The following is a 27,049-nucleotide window of genomic DNA, read 5'->3' on the forward strand; positions in this document are numbered from 1 at the left end:
GGACTGAAGTTTAAACAGGTAACTCATTCTTGTCCTTTTATATTTCTGCTTGTTTCACATGACAGGAACGCCTTTTCCATTTTCATCAAAATGAAGCAAAAATCCACCACCTTCTTCATGAAGCCTTCCTTCATCATCTCAGGCCATTTTTTTTCACTTCTAAATGCCCCCAGAACTTGCTTGCATCTATCCTACGGCACATTTTGCCTTGCACTGTATACACTATATTTTAAATAGTTGTTCAAGGTTAAGGCAACTTCCCCAATATCTTTGTTTCCTCACAGTGCCTGATATACAAGACATATGCTTAATAAATATTTAAATAAAGTTTGTACTCAACTAACTGCCTTCTGCTCCTAAAAACAGCACTAGTACAAGCAGCTAAGCAATTAGGCAAGTACTCAGAAGTGGCAAGTCCCCACAGACATTAAATACCTAATTTTCACTCTAGAAGAGATTCCATGCCATTCTGTGTAACTCCATGAGGCTAAAAAAATGGCATTATTCAGATGCTTCCTATAACTGCTCCAGCTATAAGCACATTTGAGGCAATCGGAGCAATTTAAAATAACTCTGTTAGTCAGAGACTCATCCAGCTATCCTTTTTCCAGCAAGCTAGAACTCAGCTGAAATCATCACAACTTTCCCTACATTGGGAAGAGTTTTTTGAGAATATAGCAAGGATGAGGAACAGCCAAGCAATAAGTTACATCATATCACGCAGCACAGAGAACCTTGATCTTCCCAGAATGGAAGCTCTTTCTAGTCCCTGAGGACTCAATAATCAACTGGCTACCAAATATCCATCTTGATCATCATCACTGTCTGAACCTGCTAACTCCAATTCAACTAAAACTTATAACGGAAACACCAACACCTCCACTTCCACCTCCACAGTCATGACCCTCACCTCTTTCCCAAAAAAAAGGTGGGGGGGAGTATTAAATTTTGGAAATGAGTGAGAATTCACTTGTAATCCAAAGACTGCTATAAATTAAATATCATTTAGAAAGCAATGACCCTAAAGTATTAAGATAACCAGTCAAGAGAATCAAATAGAGGATTAACTGTTCAGAACCAATCCCATTAAAATAAAAGAGGAATTATTACATTTGCTAGTGACAGAGTTGCCTTTGGGACTGTATATAAATAAAGATCACTGCCACCTCTCTTGCATGTAGAAAGTTAACGCTACAGTTTACATAGAACTGTCTTCTTAAAGAACAAAATTACATACAATAAAAGAGAAAATATGAGACCCAACTGATTTTAATTGGGATACTATCAACTATGTATTACTCCTCAGATTAAAATACTGATCTGCACTCTGGACTCTATAATCTCCTGAACTTTACTACCTTGAAAGTGGAGATTTAGAGTTAAAAATGCTTTTAAGGAAACTGATAACCAGATTAAAATCCTCCCTCAAAAAATGAATCTAAAATTTGATATTCAACTCAGGTATTTACACAAGGATTTTATTAGGGAGAAAAATAAAAACACTTTGTCAAGCAGCAGTAACTCACCACTAAGACTAAGCAATGACTGATAAAAAAAGTGGGGGGGGGGCCCTGAAACAAGAGGGAAGAACTCTAAGCAAACAATAAGATAAACAACCATCTAAACCAAAGCAACAGTAATTGAAGAAATCTATACGGTTATAATTATCAATTTCATTATCTTTTAAAAACTAAAAAGTCCCTCTGAAAAAAAGTCATTAAAAAAGTGAAAGAAATAAAAGGACTAAAAATTCTTCAAAATAATATAAGGATTCTGTATTAACTCACAATTCTGAAAACTCATTAATTTCATGTTTCTCAAAACCTCTACATGCCTTATAAGGTCTCTCATATGACAGTTACAAATAATACATTATTTTAAAAGTGCTAAAGCTGATGTTACATTTTAGGAAATGTAAGACAGACTTCAAAGAATAAAACCAGCAGAGACAGAGCAGAGTAAATGATAACTGATAACCAAAAGGCTGATTCCTGAAGGACAGAGCTTGGATTAGTAGGAAGGAAATTTTAAAATATAGCCACAACACAAATTACGCCAAAAAATGGATTTATACCGTTACTACTCACAAAAGTATGTTTTAAAATGTCACTTTTAACCTGTGGACAACCAAAGTGATACCAGATACCTTAGAGCATTGTTGCCTATATTAATTTTGATTACAGTCTAAATCCTAAACAAAATTCACATACATTTTCATAATGAAACGCCGTAAATATGGAAAGGTTTATGTTCTCTAACTAAAAGTTACCTTATTTTTCACTTGTTTAAAGTTTCAGTTTTGTTTTTCAATCTATTACAGAAAATATCCCTTGCGGGACGTTGTAAAGGGCATACCCTCCTGTCAAGCCAGAAAGCTCAAACACAAAGACACTGAGCTAACCAAGTGCTGTAATTCTTCCAAACTGAGCTTCTCCACACCCCCCTCTACCCTTCCCCCCAACAGATATGTCTATTAAATCAGTGTCTGTTCTCCCCCTCGCACAACAAAGAGAACTTCTCACCGCATGAAATTGCCGCTGAATGGACACCAGAAAGCAGGATTTGCATAATTCCTTCCAACGAAACCCTGTCGGGAAGGAGGGGATGAGGGGCCCAAGCGAACGGATAGAATCTCCTAGATTCTGTTGGGAAGACCAAGATTATTCCTCACGGTGGGGTGGGGAGGGGTGGGGGGTTCGAATTCTGGGTCTCCCCGAGGACTGGGCGTGGGGGACGGAGAACGACGAGACAGCATTTCCCCACACATCAGCAGCACCGAAGCAAAGATGGGGAAATAACAATGCTGGGGGACAGGAGAGTCAGACACTGGACGCACTGGGGCTAGGGGGCGGCGGGCGGAGCGGAGACACCACACGGGCCACTTACTTTTTGGAGGGGGGTTAAATATATGAGTTAAGCCCTTATGGTCCCGCCGGCCGCCGCACAGAGGGAAACGGGACCTTGGGAGAGAAAAACAGACAAAACACACAGTGTGAGAGGCGCTGCTCCGCCGCCCGGCCCCTCCCGGGGCGACCCCGTCCACGTTCCCTCTGCCCGCGGGGAAAAAGCCACCCGAGGCGGCCCAAGGTCCGGGAGGCGGGCGGCGGACAAGGCGCTCGGCCAAGCGGCGGCTGCGGAAAATCTCCCAGGAGCGGACAAGACCACTGCTCGGGTTTCCCGGTCGCACCCGGTTCCATCCCCCTTCCACCCGCTGCGCACACACCAAACAGAAATACACACACACACCGACCCGAGCGTCGAGGATTAACTCCCCGGCCGCTGCCGCCGCCGCCGCCCGCAGAGGAAGTGCAGCCGCTGCCCCCCGCGGCCATGACACCCCACTTGGCTCGGTCAGGCGGACCCGGGGCCTGTGACAGCTCCGGTTCCCTCCGCCCCCATCTCCACCTCACGCTTCGCACACGCCCGAGCGCCGGGCGCCCGCCCGCCCGCCGCCCGTGCACGCGGGGACAGGGGCGCGCGCCGCTGCCGCGCGTGGGGGAGGGGCTGCGTGGGACGCGGAAGGCGCCGGCCAGAGCGGAGCAGGAGGCCGAGCCGCGGCCCAGCACGCCCCCGGCTCCAGCGGTCGGCTTTGCGGGACCAGCGGCTGCGCCGCTCCCGCTCCAGTGGCAGCGGCGCGGGGCGAGTCTCCACAATAAGCCGGCGGCGGCGCCGGGCCGCCGGGCAGGGATGGAGGGAGGGAGGGAGAGAGAGGATAGGAGGGGCACGCGCTCCCGCCCGAGAGCCCGCCCCGGGAAGGGCGCGCGAAGGGGAGGGGCCGGAGCGCGCGCTCGGGCCCGAGCCGGGAGAGCCCGCCCGGAGGTCGCGCGCGCCCGCACTCCGGGGGGTGGGGGAGGGGGACGCCCAAGCCAAAGAGGGCGGGCGGGCCGGAGCAGCAATTGCTCTGTCCCGGCTCCCTCCCTGCTTCCCTCCTCCGGGGCGGCCGGCAGCCGGGCGGCCCAAGGGCCGAAGGCTGCCGGGAGAGGGTCTCACCTACACAGTGAATGAGCTTGTGGCGCCACGAGTCCAGTTCTTGCCGAAAGCCGCGTCTCTCAACGGAGCATTGCTGCCGCCTACACACCCTCGCCATCTTCTGCCGCCCGCCCGGCCCTGCCTCCGCCGCGGCCCCGCGCACGCCCAGCCGCGTCGCCCGGGGCCGCGCACGCACCCGCGGCCCGGGCGTCGCGCCTCCCGCCGGGGGCGGCGCGGGGGCAGGGCCGGCCTCACCTCGCGGTGGCCCCGACGTGGACCCGGGGGCGGCTTGGGCGCGCGCCCTTCCCGCACACAGCGCCGCGCGGCAGTTTCTGCGGTGCTTGCTTCTCGGCCGTCTCCGGCTTCCCACGTCCGGAGCTCGGCCCCACGGGCCTCTCGCCGCAGCCGCGCTGTCCCCCAAGGCCACGGCTGTCCCTGCTTTTCCCTTCCCGGTGCTTTTTGTTTCTTAAATCATCCCTGTTTATCATTTTCAACCTGTCTGTGGCCCGACACCAACTGTTGCAAGTTCTGTGTAACTGCTTCTCTGAACTTCTAGGTCGAAACTGTTCCCTCCGAGGAGCCTAAGAAGCTGAGTTAAGAATAAATGCCCGGATGCCCGTGGAGGCACTGAGCCCAAAAGTTTCCAAAGGTGAGAAGCATGCATTTTATTAGGTTATTGAAAAGCAGACGGCATTCGTAAACCCAGTAAAAAAATGGAAATCGACCGTCCTAAATTTTGAAAACTATCAGCAAGGCAGATCACAGGCAAAATTCTAAAGTTGGCGTATTCAGAATCTCTCCTGTGTTGTATGGAAGGGATTTTTAAAAATTGTGCTAAAGTGAGACTATTTCGAAAGAAGACTTAACGATAATTAAAGCAGAGTGTTGGGAAATGGCTTAATATTTAAGGAAAGGACTCGAAGAGAAATATTTTCGATGGCAAAGGGGATTTTCAGGTGAAAACCTGGAATAATTAAAGCACCCTGTTGAGCGCACAACCTATGCCACTTAAAGGCAGTGCTGATCTTAATTGCTGAACTGTTAATTAGGGAGAAAGAGAAAAAAGATGAAAAGGGAAAGAAAAGTGCAGGGGCAGGAGGAGGGGGAGCAGAATGCAAAACCAAAAGGAAAAACAGTAAAGATCCCCTTTACCAATAGGCCCAGTACCCTAGGATTCGGGCCTCTTCCCTACCTTTGCAGTTTAAGATTAAGGATGGTGCATTCCTACTTTTAGATATTTAAATTTAAGTTTGAAGACTTGATTTTAATTACTGTAGAAGGTAACACAAAGTCGTTAAATACTTGACTTCAAGGATCCCATTGGTGTATTGATTTTTACCTTTTCAAAGGCTTTGGTCCTGATTCTCTGAACCAGGCACTTGTGGAGTGGTGTGTCCAAAGAGCTGGACTGGGCGGGCCTCTTGAGGAGGAGGGGTTTGAAATGTATGAGTAGAAAGGTACTTTCAGCACCCCCAAGTTTAAAACCATTGATTTTCCCACAATTCTCGAAAGTCCAGAATACTTCATTGACTTCAAAGTACGTCAACAGAACATGAACAAACTATTACCTCAGGACGTATTCTGTGTACATGAAACTATTCTGAGTCATGAGGGGACAAGACAAATGCAAGATAAAAGAGCTGTGGACAGCCGTCTAGAACGTGTGGTGGCAAGACACCTTGTATCGCCCACCTGAAACTTCCTGTCTTCACCGCTAGGTGGTGGATTTGTCTTCTGTAGCTTTTAACCAAGTTTCTGTGGTTTCTGGAAGTATGTTTCAAAGTTTCAAATAAATGAACAACATGCAACTCTAAAATGAGTTAATAATTAATATATTTTCCAGTTACCCCATATAAGTTGTTTAAAAATCATCAAGTCAAGGCTATTACTTTCACAACACAATCTCTTTAAGAGCCTGACGTACAAATTTAAGAGAATCCTAGAGACTTCAGAGATCAACTCAAATATGAGATACAGATTCTGTAATTTGAGGTATGAAGTTGGAAGCACAAATGAGTAACAGTTACTCCTCAGTCCCCCCCCAACCCTTGGCAACAACTAATTTACTTTCTGTCTCTGGATTTTCTTACTGTAGATATTTCACATAAATGGACTCATACAAATTGTGGTATTCTGTGACTGGTTGCTTTGACTGAACATAGTATTTTCAAGGTTCATTCATGATGGAACAGTTATCAGTATCTATTTCCTTTTTATTGCCAAATAATATTTCATCCTATGGCTATACTATTTTTTTCTATCCATTCCAGTTGATGGATATTTTTATTGTTTTCACTTTGGAGGTATTATAGATAATGCTCCTATGAATATTTGTGCACAAACTTTCGTACAGACTTATGTTTTTATGTTTATTTTATATATGAATATGTATGGGAATTCCCTGGTGGTCCAGGTGTTAGAGCTTGGTGCTTTCACTGCTTGAATCTGGGTTCGATCCCTGGTCAGGGAGCTAGGATCCCACAAGTTGTACAGCATGACCATAAATAAATAAAAATATGTATTTTGCTTGGAGAAATATCAATTACCTCAGATATGCAGATGACACACCGTTATGTCAGAAAGTGAAGAACTAAAGAGCCTCTTGATGAAAGCGAAAGAGGAGAGTGAAAAAGTTGGCTTAAAGCTCAGCATTCAGAAAACGAAGATCATGGCATCTGGTCCCATCACTTTATGGCAAATAGATGGAGAAACAGTGTCAGACTTAATTTTCTTGGGCTCCAAAATCACTGCAGATGGTGACTGCATCCATGAAATAAAAAGATGCTTACTCCTTGGAAGAAAAGTTATGACCAGCCTTCTGTTCAGTTCAGTTGCTCAGTTGTGTCCGACTCTTTGCGACCCCATAAATCACAGCACGCCAGGCCTCCCTGTCCATCACCAACTCCCAGAATTTACCTAAACTCATGTCCATTGAGTCGGTGATGCCATCCAGCCATCTCATCTCTGTCGTCCCCTTTTCCTCCTGCCCCCAATCCCTCCCAGCATCAGGGTCTTTTCCAATGAACTCTTTACATGAGGTGGCCAAAGTATTGGAGTTTCAGCTTCAGCATCAGTCCTTCCAATGAACATTGAGGACTAATTTCCTTTAGGATGGACTGGTTGGATCTCCTTGCAGTCCAAGAGACTCTCAAGAGTCTTCTCCAACACCACAGTTCAAAAGCATCAATTCTTTGGCGCTCAGCTTTCTTCACAGTCCAGTTCTCACATCCATACATGACTACTGGAAAAACCACAGCCTTGACTAGACAGACCTTTGTTGGCAAAGTACTGTCTCTGCTTTTTAGTATGCTATCTAGGTTGGTCATAACTTTCCTTCTAAGGAGTAAGCGTCTTTTAATTTCACGGCTGTAATCACCATCTGCAGTGATTTTGGAGCCCCCCAAAAAGTAAAGTCAGTCACTGTTTCCACTGTTTCCCCATATATTCCCCATGAAGTAATGGGACCAGATGCCATAATCTTAGTTTTCTGAATGTTGAGTTTTAAGCCAACTTTTTCACTCTCCTCTTTCACTTTCATCAACAGGCTTTTTAGTTCCTCTTCATTTTGTGCCATAAGGGTGGTGTCATCAGCATATCTGAGGCTATTGATATTTCTCCTGGCAATCTTGATTCCAGCTTGTGCTTCTTCCAGCCCAGCGTTTCTCATGATGTACTCCGCATATAAGTTAAATAAGCAGGGTGACAATATACAGCCTTGATGTACTCCTTTTCCTATTTGGAACCAGTCTGTTGTTCCGTGTCTAGTTCTAACTGTTGCTTCCTGACCTGCATATAGATTTCTCAAGAGGCAGATCAGGTGGTCTGGTATTCCCATCTCTTTCAGAATTTTCCACAGTTTATTGTGATCCACACAGCGATCAATGCAAAGAAATAGAGGAAAACAACAGAATGGGAAAGACTAGAGATCTCTTCAAGAAAATTAGAGATACCAAGGGAACATTTCATGCAAAGATGGGCTCGACAAAGGACAGAAATGGTATGGACCTAAAAGAAGCAGAAGATATTAAGAAGAGGTGACAAGAATACACAGAAGAACTGTACAAAAAAGATCTTCACGACCCAGATAATCACGATGGTGTGATCACTGACCTAGAGCCAGACATCCTGGAATGTGAAGTCAAGTGGGCCTTAGAAAGCATCACTACGAACAAAGCTAGTGGAAGTGATGGAATTCCAGTTGAGCTATTTCAAATCCTGAAAGATGATGCTGTCAAAGTGCTGCAGTCCATATGCCAGCAAATTTGAAAAACTCAACAGTGGCCACAGGACTGGAAAAGGTCAGTTTTCATTCCAATCCCAAAGAAAGGCAATGCCAATGAATGCTCAAACTACCGCACAATTGCACTCATCTCACACTCTAGTAAAGTAATGCTCAAAATTCTCCAAGCCAGGCTTCAGCAATACGTGAACCATGAATCTCCAGATGTTCAAGCTGGTTTTAGAAAAGGCAGAGGAACCAGAGATCAAATTGCCAACATCTGCTGGATCATGGAAAAAGCAAGAGAGTTCCAGAAAAACACGTATTTCTGCTTTATTGACTATGACCAACCTAGACAGCATATTAAAAAGCAGAGACATTACTTTGTCAACAAAGGTCCATCTAGTCAAGGCTGTGGTTTTTCCAGTAGTCATGTATGGATGTAAGAGTTGGACTATAAAGAACGCTGAGGGCTGAAGAATTGATGTTTTTGAACTGTGGTGTTGAAGAAGACTCTTGAGAGTCTCTTGGACTGCAAGGAGATCCAACCAGTCCATCCTAAAGGAAATTAGTCCTCAATGTTCATTGGAAGGACTGATGTTGAAATTCCAATACTTCGGCCACCTGATGCAAAGACCTGACTCACTGGAAAAGACCCTGATGCTGGGAAAGACTGAAGGCAGGAGGAGAAGGGGACAATAGAGGATGAGATGGTTAGATGGCATCACCGACTCAATGACATGAGTTTGAGTAAACTCCAAGAATTGGTGATGGACAGGGAGGCCTGGTGTGCTGCAGTCCATGGGGTTGCAAAGAGTCGGACACGACTGAGCGACTGAACTGAACTGATTTTGAAATAATCTGAAGTTAAATAGAAGTTGTAAGAACTCCCATATCCTTTTTATTTAGATTCCTTAATTGTTGATATCTTGCCATATCTGCTTTCTCTCTCTTTCTCTCTGTATCTTTATATATGGTCTTGTTTTGGTTGAGTCTTTTTCGGAACAATCTTATAGAAATCTATAGGCTTGATACCCTGTCAGCCCTAAACATCCAATGTGTATATCCACGAAGCAAAGGTGCTGTCCTTCATAACCATTGCATAACCTTCCAAGTCAGGAAAGCAACATTGATACAACACAAACTCCATTAAAATGTCACTCTCTGTGCCAACAATATGTTTTTTCCTTTTCTGATCCAAAATCCCATGCAGGAAATTATGTTGAATTTAATTGTCATGTATTTTAGTCTCCTTGAATCTGGAACAATTTCTCAGTCTTGCCTTACTTTTCATGACCTTGACAGTTTTAAAAAGAACAGGCTTTTCATTCCATAGGATGACCCTCAACTAGATCCCTTGTGGTTTCTCATGACTAGACTCAGGCCATACATTTGACAAGAGAACCACAGAAATGAGGCAGCACTTTTCTTTACACCTTTCTGGGGACTCATGATGTCATGATATCAACTGTGATAAGAGCTTTACTCATCTGGTCAAGTGATCTTCTCTACCATAAAAACCACATTATTCCCTTTATACATGGTAAATGTTTTGCAAAGAGATATTCTGAGATTATGCTAATATTCTGTTCCTCACTTCACCTACCAGTCTTAACATCCATTAATTCCTGCCTGAATCACTTATCACAATGATGATCAAATGATGATTTTCTTACTCCACCATTTCTTCTGTATTTGCTAGCTAACATTCTAATGTAAAGAAGAGTTTTCCTTTCTATTTATTCATTCATTCATTTACTTATTTATTTCCAAATGGATTCATAGATTCCTGTCTCATTCAGTGGGTTGTAATGTTTTGCTCTAGTTATTTGTTTTCTTGCTCAAAGGCCCCATATTTGGCCAGTGGGAGTCCCCTTAGGCTGACGTTTTGTCCTGATGGCATATCCCCATCATTCTATAAAAACTTCCTTACTTTCTGATTCAACTCAGCTGTTATAGGTTCATTTTGTATTTTCCCTGCCTCCACTCTGGAATCAGAAATCAAGATCTGGGTTCTCAGTGTGTTTCCTGCTATAGAGGTATCCTGGCATCTAGGTTCTTTCAAGCTGTAAGAGCTAAGAAATATCTATTTCTACATCTATCACTAAATATATTTTAAAATTGTGAGTTTGTACTGATGCAGTAGATTCCAGTCCAGCATCTCTGAGTACTTGTAAGCGTTTTCCTGCTCTAGATTTGTAAATCCCCCCTTTGACAGTGAAACTAGGTTCCCATTTTTTTTAATATATATATCGACTTCAATATATGTATAATTATTTGCTTGATCCCCTCTGTATTTAACAATCCCCTGACTATACTGGCTGCCTTTCTGGCCTGCTGCCTCTGCCACTCCTTATCCAGAGCTTCATCTATCTGGCTACCAACCAAATGTCATGTCCTTGGTACACTACTCTCCCCACATTGAATGGCATACATTCTTTACCATTCCAACCAAAATTCCAGAAGGAGCACAAAGAAATCTTCCCAAATTTATAAAGAAGAATGAAGAAGATCTATGTATAATTATGATGTCGATTTTTTTTAAAGTCTGTTAGATGTGGAGATGTGGAGCATAGATCCTCCTTTGAAGAAGAACTCACTGCCCAGCTGCTGGGAGGGCAGCCACTATACAGCCTCCAGCTCTCAGCTGCTTCAGGGTCAGCCTCACCTGCTGGGAACTGTCTTGCCCAAGGTCACATCCTTCCAGGGCTGCCAGGATGGTGACTGAGGGCAAGTGGACTCTAAAAGACTGGCCATTTCAGCCTGATGCAGGACACTCTGTCGATTCATAGTGTTTGTTCCAGAGTGCTTCACTGGATTGCCTGTGGCATTATAAACCTGTATCAGCCTGTGATTATCAACTTGCTTTATCAACCTGCAATTACTTTCTCTGGCCAGTTCTGTTTCCTTCCCTTTCACAGATGCTAATCTTTAATAAAACTTTTGCGTCCCAAAGTCCACCTTACCTTCTGCTTCCAGACTATCTGAGGTGTGACAAGGAGAGATTCACTCTGCTAGGGTGGTGCTAGCACTACTGTGGTACCCCACTCCAGTACTCCTGCCTGGAAAATCCCATGAACAGAGGAGCCTGGAAGGCTGCAGTCCATGGGTTCGCTGAGGGTCAGACAGGACTGAGCAACTTCACTTTCACTTTTCACTTTCATGCATTGGAGAAGGAAATGGCAACCCACTCCAGTGTTCTTGCCTGGAGAATCCCAGGGACAGGGGAGCCTGGTGGGCTGCCATCTATGGGGTCACATAGAGTTGGACACAACTGAAGTGACTTAGCAGCAGCAGCATAGGAAGAGGGAGATCTTGGAGAATAACGTCTGTGTGGCTTTGGTGTGGGGATAACTTTGTAAATCAGACCTGCCAAAGACATTATATATCTATAATACATCAGAATTAACAGTCTACAAAGGACATCATATATACAGGCTTATTCCACGAATTTAACAGATACTTGACAGACTGGGAGAAGATGTTTGCAACATCTAAAGGATTGATGTCTAAAATATACAGGGAAATATTTCAAATCAAATATAGGTAACCCAATGGGAAATGGAAAAGAGCTTAAATGGGAAATCCAAAGGTATGAACACCATATGGCCCACAGGTGTATGAAGAAATACCAGGTTTCCCTAGTAATCACAGAAACACAAAATAAAACTATGAAACTATGGGATGAATCTAAAAGTTGTCGGTGTTGTTGAGAAATAGGAGCCCTTAGGTGAGAGTGTGAATGGGTGCAGCTACCCTGAGTTATCTGGCCATACCGGTAGATCTGTGTAGATCCCATGAGCCAGGGTCTTAAAGCCTGGGACAAGAATTTAAATTCAAGTAGTCTATTTCAGGGGGCTTCCCAGATGGTGCTAGTAGTAAACAACCTGGCTGCCAACACAAAAGACGAGATGCAGATTCGATCCCTGGGTCGGGGAAGATCCCCTGGAGGAGGACATGGCAACCCACTCCAGTGTTCTTGCCTGAAGAATCCCATGGACAGAGGAGCCTGGTGAACTACATTCCATTGGGTCGCAAAGAGACACGACCGAAGCAACTAATCACGCACACAGTCTATTTCAGAGATGATTCCAAGAAACATCAATATGGAGTGGGGAAGTGAAACAAGAATAAGGAACCAATTAAGGATACATTCTTAAATTCCTACTGTGGGTAACTGAAATAAATCTCTCTGGGGAAGTCTAAGACAGTGCCTCAGATGAACCACCTGAAAGATGAGATAGGGAGCTGGAGTACTTATACATAAGCCCTTTAATCATTGGTTGAGAGCTGTTCAGAGTTCAGGGGAAGGATTAATTTCCCAGACTTCTGCTTGCACTGTCCATCGGCAGAGCAGGCTCCAGGAGCCAGAGAACGCCCTCAGATACAGAAATGCAGGTGCTGGTAAATGGAAGTCTTGAGCAGATTTATACCAAAATGATAAGGTTCAAGGGCATAGGAGTGGGGCATTAAAGGACTACCTGCTACACCGGGTAATGCTGCTCCATTCTGGCTCTCAGAATGTGGGCATGCGTGGTGAAGCCACTAAGGTTAAATGGAAATTTAAGTTTCTGAAGTATTTTCCCAAATGACAATCATTTAACCATTCTAGTTTGTTTTCATTTAATTTTTTGAAAGATTGGTTATTCAGAGCCTGCTATATACCAGCTACCCAAGCAATTGGATGACTTGTTTTGGTCAATGAACTGTGAATAGAGGTGATGCGAATAACTCCCAGACCAGGTCATTTTCATGGGTCTGAAGATGCAGATGCCAGAGTCATTAGAGGTTTATTTAAATCAACTTCAAGGATGGAAGGCAGAACAGATAGATAGAGCTGAGCATAGAATTTATATCTGCTCACATAAGATGTGATCCCAAGGGCTTAAGGGGGAAAAAGGGTTCATTCACTCCTTAAAATAAGTAAAAAACAATGCTGAAGATATTTAAGGTTTATCCCTACATCCTCTTGAAACTGCTTATATCTTAGTCAATTCTATTGTCATTTGGGAAAATACTTCAGAAACTTAAATTTCCATTTAACCTTATCATTTTGGTATAAATCTGCTCAAGACTTCCATTTACCAGCACCTGCATTTCTGTATCTGAGGGCGTTCTCTGGCTCCTGGAGCCTGCTCTGCCGATGGACAGTGCAAGCAGAAGTCTGGGAAATTAATCCTTCCCCTGAACTCTGAACAGCTCTCAACCAATGATTAAAGGGCTTATGTATAAGTACTCCAGCTCCTATCTCATCTTTCAGGTGGTTCATCTGAGGCACTGTCTTAGACTTCCCAGAGAGATTTATTTCAGTTACCCACAGTAGGAATTTAAGAATGTATCCTTAATTGGTTCCTTATTCTTGTTTCACTTCCCCACTCCATATTGATGTTTCTTGGAATCATCTCTGAAATAGACTGTGTGCGTGATTAGTTGCTTTCGTCGTGTCTCTTTGCGACCCAATGGAATGTAGTTCACCAGGCTCCTCTGTCCATGGGATTCTTCAGGCAAGAACTGTAATCCACCAGGCTCCTCTATCCATGGGATTTTCCAGGAAGAACTGGCGTGGATTGATGTTTCCTTCTCCAGGGATCTTCCCAACCCAGGGACCAAACCCACACCTCTTGTGTCTCCTGCATTGCAGGTGGATTCTTTGCTACTGAGCCACCAGGGAAGCCTCATAATGTGATTGATATATATGATATAAAACTAGATTATCAAAAAGAGTAGTTTCAAGATTTCCCTGGCAGTCTAGTGGTTAAGACTCTGTGCTTCCACTGCAGGGGACACGGGTTCTGTCCCTGGTCAGGAAACTAAGATCCCAAATGCTGTACGGTGGGGCCAAAAAAAGAGTACTTCATTGTGGATGACTCTTACTTATGTTCCTTGCAGGAATACAGTAATTATTACTGCAAAAAGACAATTCAGAGATCTTAAGTACCTATCAACTTAAGATAAAAAAAATCAGAGTAACTTACATGAATTTGTGGAATAATGAAGGGAGCTATGTTATTATAATGATAGAAGACTAATAGTCCTCAAAATTTATTGAGTGAGGACTCTAAGCTAAGTCCTGAGCTAAGCACTTTACCTGCCTTATTTCATTTAATACTTAAAATAATTCTACAAGTTAAGTATTTTTTAAATATATATATTTTATTGAAGTATAGTTGACTTGCAATGATTCAGGTGTACAGCAAGGTGATTCAGTTATACATATACACTTGTATTATTTTTAAAATTATTTTCCATTACAGGTTTTTACAAGATACTGACTATAGTTCCCTGTATTTTTTTTTTTTTTTGTCTTATTTAGAAACAGGGGAAACAAAACACTGATGTGAGAGCTGAGCCATAAAGAAAGCTAAACACCAAAGAACTGATGCTTTCAAAATGTGGTGCTGGAGAAGACTCTGCAGAGTCCTTGGACAGCAAGATCAAACCAGTCAATCCTAAAGGAAATCAACCCTGAATATTCATTGGAAGGACCGATACTAAGCTGAAACTCCAATACTTTGGCCGCTGATGTGAAGAGCCAACTCATTGGAAAAGATTCTGATGCTGGGAAAGATTAAGGGCAAGAGGAGAAGGGGGTGACAGGAGGAAATGGTTGGATGGCATCACAAACTCAACGGACATGAGTTTGAGCAAACTCCGGGAGATGGCGAAGGACAGGGAAGCCTGGCATTCATGGGTCACAAAGAGCTGGACGCGACTTAGTGACTGAACAATAACAACCTTACTCAAAATTCACACAAAACAGATAGATGAAGCAATTTAAACTTGAGATTCAATAATTTCATCCTTATTTTTTCCACTGTGGTACATCACAGATCAAGGTAAATGCTAGCCTGGCTTTTTGTATGTATTAAAAGAGAGTTGTCAAACTTCCCTTTTACCTAGTTGCTATAAATTAAACATTGTGCTATTGACATTTAACAAATACTTATCCACTAACTCTTTGAAGTCTTTACATCATTTTATGGAATTTCTGTGTCATCAGAGCGTTGAAGTTCTTGAGCTGACTAATAGCAGTTATTTTTGAAAAATGACAAAAGCATTAGAATATATCTAATAATTCTACTAACCAATTTCCACTCTTTTTCAAAAATAAATTTCTATCACTATTCTTTTATTTAGGATTCCTCCCTGAAATGCCTTTTCAAAAGTTTGAGCACTTATGTTTATCACTAAAACCTGTGTTATGCTGAATGACTTCTATGGTTGCATATGCTATGACTCTTATTATTTTGCCTGAAACACAGATCTATGATTTCTTCTCAAGCATTGTCTTATTGATCCAATAACAGTTCTCCCCAGATCAACTGAAAGAAGTAACAAATTCCCAGGCACACCGTATGGAAGACTTGAAGTAGGGTAGGTGCAGTGAAACATAAAGAACAGTTCATCTATTCATGGGACGGATGACATTTCATATTCAGAAGAAAGAGAATAAGTACACTAAATTGATGAATGACATCTCAATCTTTTTCTCACATTTATTCTTTAAAAAAGAAAACAATTTCCACAAGTTGCTTGCAGTTGATGTCACCTTAGCACAAAAAATTTCCCCCTTACAGCTCTTCTCAGAAATTACTCTGTACATCTCTCTGAAGCTTTTATTCTCTCAGTCAGATTCTTCTTGACAGATACTCTCCTAGAAGCAGCATTAACGATGCCAATACACTCTAGGTCTTCTAAACAGAAAAAGATGTTGCTGCACGAATGCTCTTTCATATTGTCTGACACTATTAATTCTGGAAAACTCTACTGGTCAGTTCTTTGATCTATAATCCTTTCAGAAATTTGAGGATCAAAGACGTGATTATACCTTTAAAATTTGTTGAATATCTCTTTCGGCAATTGATTTGCTTTATGACCTTCAACAGTCACTGAATTCTCTGGCCCTTGTTTTCTGCATTGATAAAAGAAAGTTGGATTAGGTATTCCAAAGTTTTCTTTAGAGTTTAAGTTGTCTAACTTATTAGGATTACATCACTGTCAAATACCTGAAAGTTTCAAACAAATAATTTTGTATTTGTTGATTTTAACAAAACACCAAGGCATATAAAATAGAATTGCAAAATTGCAGTAATATGGACTATGGTACATTAAGAAGAGATGGCAAGAATACACAGAAGAACTGTACAAAAAAGATCTTCACGACCCAGATAATCACGATGGTGTGATCACTGACCTAGAGCCAGACATCCTGGAATGTGAAGTCAAGTGGGCCTTAGAAAGCATCACTACGAACAAAGCTAGTGGAGGTGATGGAATTCCAGTGGAGCTATTCCAAATCCTGAAAGATGATGCTGTGAAAGTGCTGCACTCAATATGCCAGCAAATTTGGAAAACTCAGCAGTGGCCACAGGACTGGAAAAGGTCAGTTTTCATTCCAATCCCAAAGAAAGGCAATGCCAAAGAATGCTCAAACTACCGCACAACTGCACTCATCTCACACGCTAGTAAAGTAATGCTCAAAATTCTCCAAGCCAGGCTTCAGCAATACGTGAACCGTGAACTTCCTGATGTTCAAGCTGGTTTTAGAAAAGGCAGAGGAACCAGAGATCAAATTGCCAACATCCACTGGATCATAGAAAAAGCAAGAGAGTTCCAGAAAAGCATCTATTTCTGCTTTATTGACTATGCCAAAGCCTTTGACTGTGTGGGTCACAATAAACTGTGGAAAATTCTGAAAGAGATGGGAATACCAGACCACCTGATCTGCCTCTTGAGAAACCTGTATGCAGATCAGGAAGCAACAGTTAGAACTGGACATGGAACAACAGACTGGTTCCAAATAGGAAAAGGAGTACGTCAAGGCTGTATATTGTCACCCTGTTTATTTAACTTATACGCAGAGTACATCATGAGAAACGCTGGACCGGAAGAAACACAAGCTGGAATCAAGATTGCCGGGAGAAGTATCAATAACCTCAGATATGCAGATGACACCACCCTTATGGCAGAAAGTGAAGAGGAACTCAAAAGCCTCTTGATGAAAGTGAAAGTGGAGCGTGAAAAAGTTGGCTTAAAGCTCAACATTCAGAAAACGAAGATCATGGCATCCAGTCCCACCACTTCATGGGAAATAGATGGGGAAACAGTGGAAACAGTGTCAGACTTTATTTTTCTGGGCTCCAAAATCACTGCAGATGGTGACTGCAGCCATGAAATTAAAAGACGCTTACTCCTTGGAAGGAAAGTTATGACCAACCTAGATGGCATATTCAAAAGCAGAGACATTACTTTGCCAACACAGGTCCGTCTAGTCAAGGCTATGGTTTTTCCAGTGGTCATGTATGGATGTGAGAGTTGGACTGTGAAGAAGGCTGAGCGCTGAAAAATTGATGCTTTTGAACTGTGGTGTTGGAGAAGACTCTTGGGAGTCCCTTGGACTGCAAGGATATCCAACCAGTCCATTCTGAAGGAGATCAATCAGCCCTGGGATTTCTTTGGAAGGAATGATGCTAAAGCTGAAACTCCAGTACTTTGGCCACCTCATGTGAAGAGTGGACTCATTGGAAAAGACTCTGATGCTGGGAGGGATTGGGGGCAGGAGGAGAAGGGGACGACAAAGGATGAGATGGCTGGATGGCATCACTGACTCGATGGACGTGAGTCTCAGTGAACTCTGGGAGTTGGTGATGGACAGGGAGGCCTGGTGTGCTGCAATTCATGGGGTCGCAAAGAGTCGGACACAACTGAGCAACTGATCTGATCTGATCTGATCTGATATCAAGTAAGATAAACTCAGTTTTGTTTGAACCTATTCATTTCAATATGATGTAATATTATAGTAATTAATATTTGGTTTTCATTTGACAGTGTAACATATTCAAAGTTTAAGGCACTAGAAGTGTTCTAGGAGGTATATATGAGAAATGTATGGCTACCTCTTGGCTAAAAACCGTCTAAATCAGTAACACCAATAGGGAAACCCAAAATAATTAACAGTAATAAAACTTAACAAAATACATTTCAAAGCAAAGGAATTGTGAAACAAACCTTCTATATCCAGTTAGCAGGTGTTGCACCACCAAATCCATGGGTCGCAAAGAGTCAGACACAACTGAGCGACTAAACTGAACTGTACCACCAAAACACTGTATCCTCACAAGGTGCTCAAAAGGGCAGAAATTTGAGCCCATCTGAAGACTCTTAAGCAAGACAGTGGACAAAAGAGCAAAATTGATGTATTCAATATTAGCGGAAACAAATAGAACCAAATTAATATTCAACAAAAGGAATTGGTCGTGTATGTAATGAGATTGCCTGTAGCTAGTACCATGTAGCTACCAGAAATTGTGTTCCAGAAGAATATTGGCTGACAACATGGCACAGTATGTTTACGTTTTTCAGGTTCTCTCCTCTTCTGGACACGGTAGCACTGCATGTCCTGTCCCCTTGTGGTTGAGTGGGACCGTGGGACTCCTTTTAGTCAATGAGCTAATTGTGAGCAGAAGTGTTACATGTGATTGTAGGCTGGGTCATTTGAGTGTTGATGCAACACCCTCCCGGCACTTTTTTTCTTTGTGGGATGACAACCAGAAACATTCTAAGTAGCAGCTCTGTCAGCTTGGGTCCCTGAGTAATTCTAATGAGCTGAACCACTCTTCTAACTTTCAATGAATACATACTGTGAACAAATGTTGTTCTCAAAATATTGAAATTCTGGGATTGTTTCTTCCATCAGTAGAAGTCCATGGTGTGTTGATTTCACAAACTGAACACTAGCTTGGGCCCAGTCCCTACATATCCTTTCTTAAAAAGAAAATGATTATCCCAACTTCTAGCACCAAGACTAGTTTTACTTGTTCTTAAATTTAAAAAGTTGTAAGTATACAGTATGTATTTTGGGATGAAGGGTCTTTTGCTGAATATTGTGAGCTTTATCTATATTTCTACATGGATTTGTGGTCCATTCATTCTCATTGGTAAGTACTGTTCATTGTGTGAATGTATTAAATTTTATGTGTTTACCGTTTGGGGCCTTTGGATAGTTTCCAGTATTTTACTATTACAAATCACATTCCAGTGAATATTCTGGTACATATCTTTTAGTGTACATCTGTCTCCAATTCTATTGGGTATATACCTATATGAGTGGAATTGCTGGTTTATAGAGTATGTTTAGTTTTAGTAGGTATTGCCAAATAGTTTCCCCAAAATAATTGCATTAATTCACATTCTCACCATTAGTATAGAAGTGTTTTGGATGCTCCAACATCTGGCATTTTTCACTTTTTCACTGTAGCCATTCTGGAGATAACTAACAACATTGAGCACTTTTTCACATAGTATTTAGTGGCCATTTCTGCCCATTTTGGGGTAATATACCTATTCATCTTTTGCTGTTTTTCTGTTAGGTTGTCTTTGTATTTCTTTATGTATCTTTTACTTATAAAGTTGTTTTTTACATATAGTTCTTTATATATTCTGAATATGAGTCTTTTGTAGAATATATGTATTTTGAATATTTTACCCCATTCTGTGCATTGTTTTTTCATTTTCATAATGGTATTTTATTTTGAGCTGTTAATTTTCATATAGTCCAATATATCAATTTTTAAATTTTTGGTTAGTGCTTTCGTGTAGTGTTTTTAAAAGTTTTGCCTACTTCAAGGAGAAGAAGATGTCCTCTTCTAAGAATTTTGTTTCATCTTTCACAAGTAGATCTGAAATCTGGTTGGAATTGATTTTTGTGTGTAGAATGAAGTAATGATCAAGATATGTTTTTTTCCGTGTTGTTACCCAATTGCCTAAACACTATTTACTGAAATATTATCTTTTCCTCACTGTAGTGTTATCTTTGTCGTAAATCAGGTGACCATACATGTATGGATTGGTTTCTGGTCTTTCAGTTACATTCCACTGATCAATTTGTCTTTCCTTGTAGTGTGTTAGTTGCTGTACCTTTGTAATAGTCTTGATGGCAGATAGTATAAGTTGCCTGGTACCATTTTTTGTTCTTCAGGATCACCTTGGGTATTCTTAGCCCTTTTGTGGTCTATCTGAATTTTAGGATCTGTTGTTGATTTGCACACACACACACACACAAGCTCTGCTGGGGTTCTGATTAGGATTGCATTGAATCAGCAGATCAATTTGAGGACATTAATATTTTAACAATATTGAATCTTCCAATCCATGAACATGATATATCCTATTTGTCTGAGTCTTTAAAAATTGCTATCTATAATACTGTGTAGTTTTCAGTGAAAGTTTCACATATCTTCCATTAGATTTATTCCAAAGTATTTGATTTTCAGTTAAACAATGAAATCTGTTAAATGTAGTTACATACATCTAAACTTTTTGTTTTGAAATAATTTTAGATTTACATAAAAGTTGCAAAGAAAATACCCTTCACCCAGTTTACAAAGTTTAACATTAGCATGACCATGGTACATTTGTCAAAGCTAAGAAATGAACATTAAAGTAATAGTATTAACTAAACTACAGACTGTTTTTCCACTAATGTCCTTTTTCTGTTCAGGGTCCAGTCAAAGATGTCACAGTGCAATTAATCATTGTCTCTAGTTTGTGACAGTTACTGAGTCTTTACTTGCTCTTCATGACCTTGAAATTGAAGAGTTCTGGTCAGGTATTTTGTAGAATATCCTTTGGTTTGGGTTCACCTGATGTGTTCTCATGAGGGACTATGGGACTGGGGACTCTGGGACTTAGAGAGGCCGTCCAGAGAGATGGGGTGTTCTTCTCAAGGCATCATGTCAGGCGCAAATGAGACTGGCGTGATTTATCATGGGGTGATGCTAACCCTAATCACTTTATTAAGACGAAATTTGCCAAATTTGTTTAGTCATTTATCTGTTGATGAACATTCGGGTTGGGGCTTCCCAAGTGGTGCAGTGGTAAAGAATCTACCTGCCAGTGCAGAAGATGCAAGACATATGGGTTTGATCCCTGGGTCAGGAAGATCCCCTGGAGCAGGAATTGGCAGCCCACTCCACTATTCTTGCCTGGAAAATTCTGTGGACAGAGGAGCCTGGCAGGCTACAGTCCATAGGGTCATAAGGAGTCAGAAATGACTGAGCAGCATGGCATGGCATGGACATTTGGCTTATTTCCAGTTTAGGGCTTGTTATTAATTTGCTAGGTTTGCCATAACAAAATACCATAAGACTAGGTAGCTTACGGAGAAGGCAATGGCACCCCACTCCAGTATTCTTGCCTGGAAAATCCCATGGATGGAGAAGTCTGGTGGGGTCGCTAAGAGTCGGACACGACTGAGCAACTTCCCTTTCACTTTTCACTTTCATGCATTGGAGAAGGAAATAGCAACCCACTCCAGTGTTCTTGCCTGGAGAATCCCAGGGATGGCGGAGCCTGGTGGGCTGCCGTCTGTGGGGTCGCACAGAGTCGGACACGACTGAGCGACTTAGCAGCAGCAGCAGGTATCTTAAACCACAGAAATTTATTATCTTATAGTTGTGGAGGTTTTCCCACAAAGATTATTATGTTGTATTTTCATTTTGATTAAGTTCAAAGTGTTTTCTAAATTCTCTTTTGATTTCTTTGACCATGGGTTATTTAGAAGCATGTTATTTGGTTTTCAAAAATTAGTTTTTCTGTAGACCTTTCTGTTGATTTCCAACTTAATTCTATAGTAGCCCAAGAACATGTTGTATGATTTCAGCCCTTTAAATTTATTGAGACATGTTTTATGGCCCAGAATATGATTAGTCTCAGTAAATGTTCAGTGTGCTCCTGAGAAGAAGGTATATTCTGAAGCTGGGATGGATGGAGTCAAATAGTTTCATAGTGTTGCTGAAGTCTGCTCTATTTTTGCTTATTTTCTGTTTACTTAATTATTGAGTCTACTTGATGAAATTAGATAGTAGCAAGCTTCCCTGGTGGCTAAGATGGTAAAGAATCTGCCTGCAGTGCAAGAGACCTGGGTTTGATCCCTGGGCTGGGAAGATCCCAAGAGGGGAATGGCAAGCCACTTCAGTATTCTTGCCTGCAAAACTCCACGGACAGAGGAGCCTGGCGGGCTACAGTGCATGGGGTCACAAAGAGTCAGACACGACTGAGTGACTTTCACTTTCCTTTCATGTAGTAGCAAAGTGACACCATGGGGTCTCAAAGAGTTGAACAAGACAACACTGAACAACAACAAGTTATTGAATTAAGAAGGAGATACCTTGAAAAAGCATCGAAGTCATTAATTATAAATATGATTTGTCCACTTATCTTATGGTTTTGGTTTCACATGACCAGAAATTGTTGCTAGATATTGTGTATAAAGGACCATGACCATATTGTGCTCTAATGACGTTATCTTGCATCATAGAGGATTCATCCTTTCATTTGTTGGTCTGATAGAGGAGGTGGCTAATCATCTCATTTCAGTCTGGGACTGAGTGTTGACAGTAGGGAGGGTACAGTGAAAATAGATTACAGTTTTACTTAGACTCAGCCTATCTCTGATTTATTCTTTCCTAGGGAAGACCTTCCAGAGCTTTAATGAGAAACAAGAGTTTGTTTTCTCTGAGGTTTTCTACAGATTAAGTTCTGACTTAAAAGGTTTTGAGGAGGGCATGGCAACCCACTCCAGGATTCTTGCCTGGAGAATCCCCATGGACAGAGGAGCCTGGCAGACTACAGTCCATGGAGTCACAAAGAGTCAGACATGACTGAGCGACTAAGCACTAAAAGGTTTTCAGCTTCTGGTATTCAGTCTCCTACACCAAGCAACTTTAAAATTTGGCACATATCTTAAGGGGATGTGGAGACTAGATATCTCCATTTGACTCCTGAAATGTTCTTGTTCAGTCGCCCAGTCGTGTCCGACTCTTTATGATCCTATGAACTCCAGCGCCACCAGTCCTCCCTGTCCCTCACCATCTCCTGGAGTTTGCCCAATTTCATGTTCATTGCATCAGTAATGCCATCCAGCCATCTCATCCTCTGATGCCCTCTTCTCCTTCTGCCCTCAATCTTTCTCAGCATCGGGGACTTTTCCAGTGAGTTGTCTGTTGGCATCAAATGACCAAAAGAGTGGAGTTTCAGCTTTAGCATTAGTCCTTCCAGCGAATATTCAGGGTTGATATCCCTTAAGATTGACTGGTTTGATCTCTTTGCTGTCCAAGGGATTTTCAGGAGTCTTTTCCAGCACCACAGTTCGAGGGCATCAATTCTTTGGTGTTCTGCCTTTACCATCCAACTCTCACAACCATGTGTGACCACTGCAAAGACCTTCAGACCTGGGGGACTCATCTTTTGGTGTCATATCTTTTTGGCCTTTTATATAGTTCATGAGATTCTCACAGCAAGTATACTGGGGTGGTTTGCCATTCCTTCCTCCAGCACTCTCTGCTATGACCCATCTGTCTTGAGTGGCCCTGCACGGCATGGCTCATAGCTTCATTGACTTATGCAGGCCCCTTTGCCATGAGAAGGCAGTGACCTGTGAAGTGTTGTCTCCTTTGGCTGTACATATATACCAACATCTCTGCTGATTTACTTGTTCCCTGCCCTAAGACCCCTGTCCCAGGGCCAACCCTAGATGCTTCAGTTCAGTTCAGTCACTCAGTCGTGTCTGACTCTTTACAACCCCATGAACTGCAGCACACCAGGTTTTCCCGTCCATCACCAACTCCCAGAGCTTGCTCAAACTCATGTCCATTGAGTCGGTGATGCCATCCAATTATCTCATCTGTCATCCCCTTCTCCTGCCTTCAGTCTTTCCCAGAATCAGGGTCTTTTCCAATGAGTCAGGTCTTTGCATCAGGTGGCCAAAGTATTTATTGGAGCTTCAGCTTCAGCATCAGTCCTTCCAATGAATATTCAGGACTGATTTTCTTTAGATCTTTCGATTTTCTTGTTTGATCTCCTTGAAGTCCAGGGGATTCTCAAGAGTCTTCTCCAACACCACAGTTCAAAAGCATCAATTCCTGGATGCTTAGCCTACAGCTATAATCAGTAAATATCTCCAGGGTAAATATATCTACAGATCCTCAGTGTCATTCCTCCCTCCCTCCAAGGCCCTCAACTCCTACACATTGTAGTTTCACTCCCCTGTTACTGGTGGATACCGTGCTGTGCTTTCTTTTCAAATTTATATCTAGAAAAACTACTCAGATGCATACTTTACCTTGTTTATTGTGATTTTTCTGTTGATTATATATCATCAATGTTCAGATGCATATTTTACATTATTTACTGTTGTCACACGAGTGTATGTTCCTCGGTTCTTTGTCTCGTCACAACAAAGATTTGGAGCAACGGACATTATTTAGAAGATAGCAGGAGAATCCAAGACTCGAAGAGAAGAGAGTGGAGTGCGTGGGGAGGGAGGGAGAGAGAGAGAAAGAGTGCAGGCACGCGGGAGAGAGAGTCCATGAGAAAGCGCTTTGGCTCCTCCTTTTATATGTTTTTTCCTCCACGTGGGCCTGCCCTATGTAAATTGGGCTTAGCCAGGAGTGCTGTTTGTTTTGCCTGAAGTCTTCACTCTGGTCCTCAGACCTTCCTTTGCCCTTCCTTGTCTTTTAGCCACCGCCATTTTGAACTCCTTTTGCCTATTCTACCTACCTAACATTTGGTAGTCCTGCATAGGTATCTGAGATCTCCCAGGGGCTCACAGGTGTATCGAGTGTCCTCTGTTTTCTTCCATGGCTTGACTCATGAGTAGTGAATCCAGGAGTCATGTCCTGGTACCTTGACTGCTGTGGGGGTAGAAAGTAATACAGGGTAGGGGCCCTTCCATGTGGGCTGGAGTTGAGCCTTTGGGGACCCATCTTTCCAGACTTTAATTAGGACTTGAGTCCCTGGAGCATATAGTGGTGACTCTTTAGAATCTTTTGGGTCCTGGTTCATACCCTACAAGCATATATCCTGTTGGAATCGCCCAGTGGCCATGGTATAAGACTGGAGGGTCTGAACCTCTGGATCTAGGAAGAGGGCATTGACATAAACAAAAGGTCTCCCATGTAGCATCTCATAAGGACTAAGACCAACCTGTTCCTTAGGGGCAATGGGGTGCAGAGGAGAGCTATTGGTAAAGCCTCCTTCCATCCCGGGGAGGTCTCCTGGATTATCTTTTTTATCGCTGATTTTAAGAATTGATTGGCTCTTTCTACTTTTCCTGAAGATTGAGGCCTCCAGGCACAATGGAGATAATAAGTAATGCCCAATGAGACTCCTTGGGTACCTTAGAAGTAAATGATGTCCCACTGTCACTTTGTAATGACCTGGGCAGACCAAATCTTGAAATGATTTCATGGAGCAGTTTTTTTACACCTCACAACCTTTCGAAGACAGATCCCTAGGCAGGTCAAGGCGTGATGATCTCCTGGGACCCCCCAGACTGGAGTTTGGGCAGCCCCAAGATCTCCAGTGTGACCAATGCTGGGTAGAATTAAGAGGTTTGTAACTCATTGCTAGTTTGCTCACCGTGGGCGGGAATAGATATGATGTAAGTTCATCCTACCCAGAACTGTTGGAACCTGAGAGCCAGGCATCCCTGGGTCAGGATGCACATCCCCAGGCAGGCTGAGGCGTGACAGCCTCCTAGAGATCGAATCCCCAGGCAGGTCGAGGCATGACCGCCTCACAAGAATTGGGTCCCTGGGCAGGTCGAGGTGTGACGACCTCCTGGGACCCCTGGAACTAGAGGGTCCCCGAACAGGTTGAGGCGTGACAACCTTTCTAAGACTGATCCCTAGGCAGGTCAAAGCGTGATGACCTCCTGGGATCCCCCGGACTGGAGTTTGGGCGTCCCCAAGATCTCCAGTGTGACCAGTATTGGGTAGGATTAGGGGTTGGATATTATAGAGTATTTCCCTCCCAAGGCCAGCTATTTTCTGGTTGTCTCTCCAGAAGATTGTAGAGGCAGCCTTGTGGGTCTGGATGGGGCTCAGGAAAAGAGCATGAAACAGGAGGGAAGGGGGCAGAGCACAACCTTTGAAAGAATGACATAGCATAAGGGTATAATGTAAACCAATTAAAATCAATTGGATCCAAGATGACAAGTCAAATTCAAGTAAACCTTAATCCCCAATCTATAAGACAACAGACACACCCAGAGGTGGCAGGGCAGCTCCAAGGCACAAGGTCAAAAGAGGGAGGAGTGGGTGGTTCCCCAATGGCTGGGATGATCCTCTCACTCATTAGCATATGAATTCCATCCCCTCACAAAACCTAGCCTAATACCATGGCCCCAGCCCTTGCCCTTGGCAATGGTTCACACCCTGAAGAGTGGCTTCTCTCTGGATCCTAACAAACCCACCTCTTATCGCTTTGTCTCTCAATGAATTTTTGCATCAGAGCCTGAGTTTCATTAGTTTTGGCCGGGCTTGAGTCTTGGGAGAGAGCTGAAGGACAGGAGGAAAAAGCTGTGGGAAAAACATGCCAAGGAATCCCCTTCAAAGCCCGCTGGAAAATTTGCTAAATATCTGACCAGTGCTCAGTTTCATTGGTCTGATGCTTGGCACAGAGAAGAGAAAGGACAGAAGAACCCCGCCGCCTTGTGTAACAGCTACCGGGGCTCAGCAGATAGCGCCTCTGGGACATGCTGAGGAGTAGCCTCTCCAGAGTCCCTCAGTTGTGCCCCTGCCGCCCGCCTTTTTGCGGGAGGTTAGGAAACAAGAAATGAGTGGTTGTAAAGGTCCCTCCAGCCATAGGAGCGAGGACCTCTTACCTTAACCGGAGGTCTTGTGGAATCTGAGACTGGGCCACGTGAGCTTTCTGCTGAGTTTGTTTTTCACTGTCCCGGTTTCCAGCACAATGGGCCTTCCCCTTCGCTGGGTTTCTTCGGCTTCCACTTCCACTTTAGCGGGAGTTGGGGCTGAGTTGGTCTCCGCTATGCTTGGCCTCTTCCACGCAGAGCTTGTTTCA

At 42.9% G+C, this 27,049-nt stretch overlaps 1 protein-coding gene and 1 long non-coding RNA gene across 19 annotated transcripts in view; one reads left to right on the top strand and one right to left on the bottom strand.

Annotated features, from left to right (window-relative positions):
• LCOR (ligand dependent nuclear receptor corepressor) overlaps nucleotides 1-4,128 on the bottom strand; it is a 133,877-nt gene extending 129,749 nt beyond the window's left edge. For 2 of the 18 annotated variants that reach the window (XM_070363847.1, XM_070363848.1), the window contains exons 1-2: nucleotides 3,991-4,127; nucleotides 2,887-2,960 (exon numbers count right to left, since the gene is read on the bottom strand). Coding sequence is in view for 8 of the 18 variants with exons in the window: in XM_070363836.1 (XP_070219937.1) it covers nucleotides 2,523-2,642; nucleotides 2,887-2,960; nucleotides 3,247-3,332 (280 nt within the window). In the remaining 10 variants the exon portion in view is untranslated. Of the gene's footprint in view, nucleotides 1-2,522; nucleotides 2,643-2,886; nucleotides 2,961-3,246; nucleotides 3,818-3,990 lie in introns of those variants that run through there. The other 16 variants (XM_070363846.1, XM_070363850.1, XM_070363839.1 and 13 more) reach the window with 15 other exon arrangements.
• Nucleotides 4,129-4,358: 230 nt separating this feature from the next.
• Nucleotides 4,359-26,669, top strand: LOC138985840 (uncharacterized). The gene is made up of 2 exons (XR_011462804.1): nucleotides 4,359-4,618; nucleotides 14,502-26,669. It is a non-coding gene; the product is annotated as an uncharacterized lncRNA (long non-coding RNA).
• Nucleotides 26,670-27,049: the final 380 nt, after the last annotated feature.

This window comes from Bos mutus, chromosome 26 (assembly GCF_027580195.1).
Source record: "Bos mutus isolate GX-2022 chromosome 26, NWIPB_WYAK_1.1, whole genome shotgun sequence".
Lineage (NCBI taxonomy): Eukaryota > Metazoa > Chordata > Mammalia > Artiodactyla > Bovidae > Bos > Bos mutus.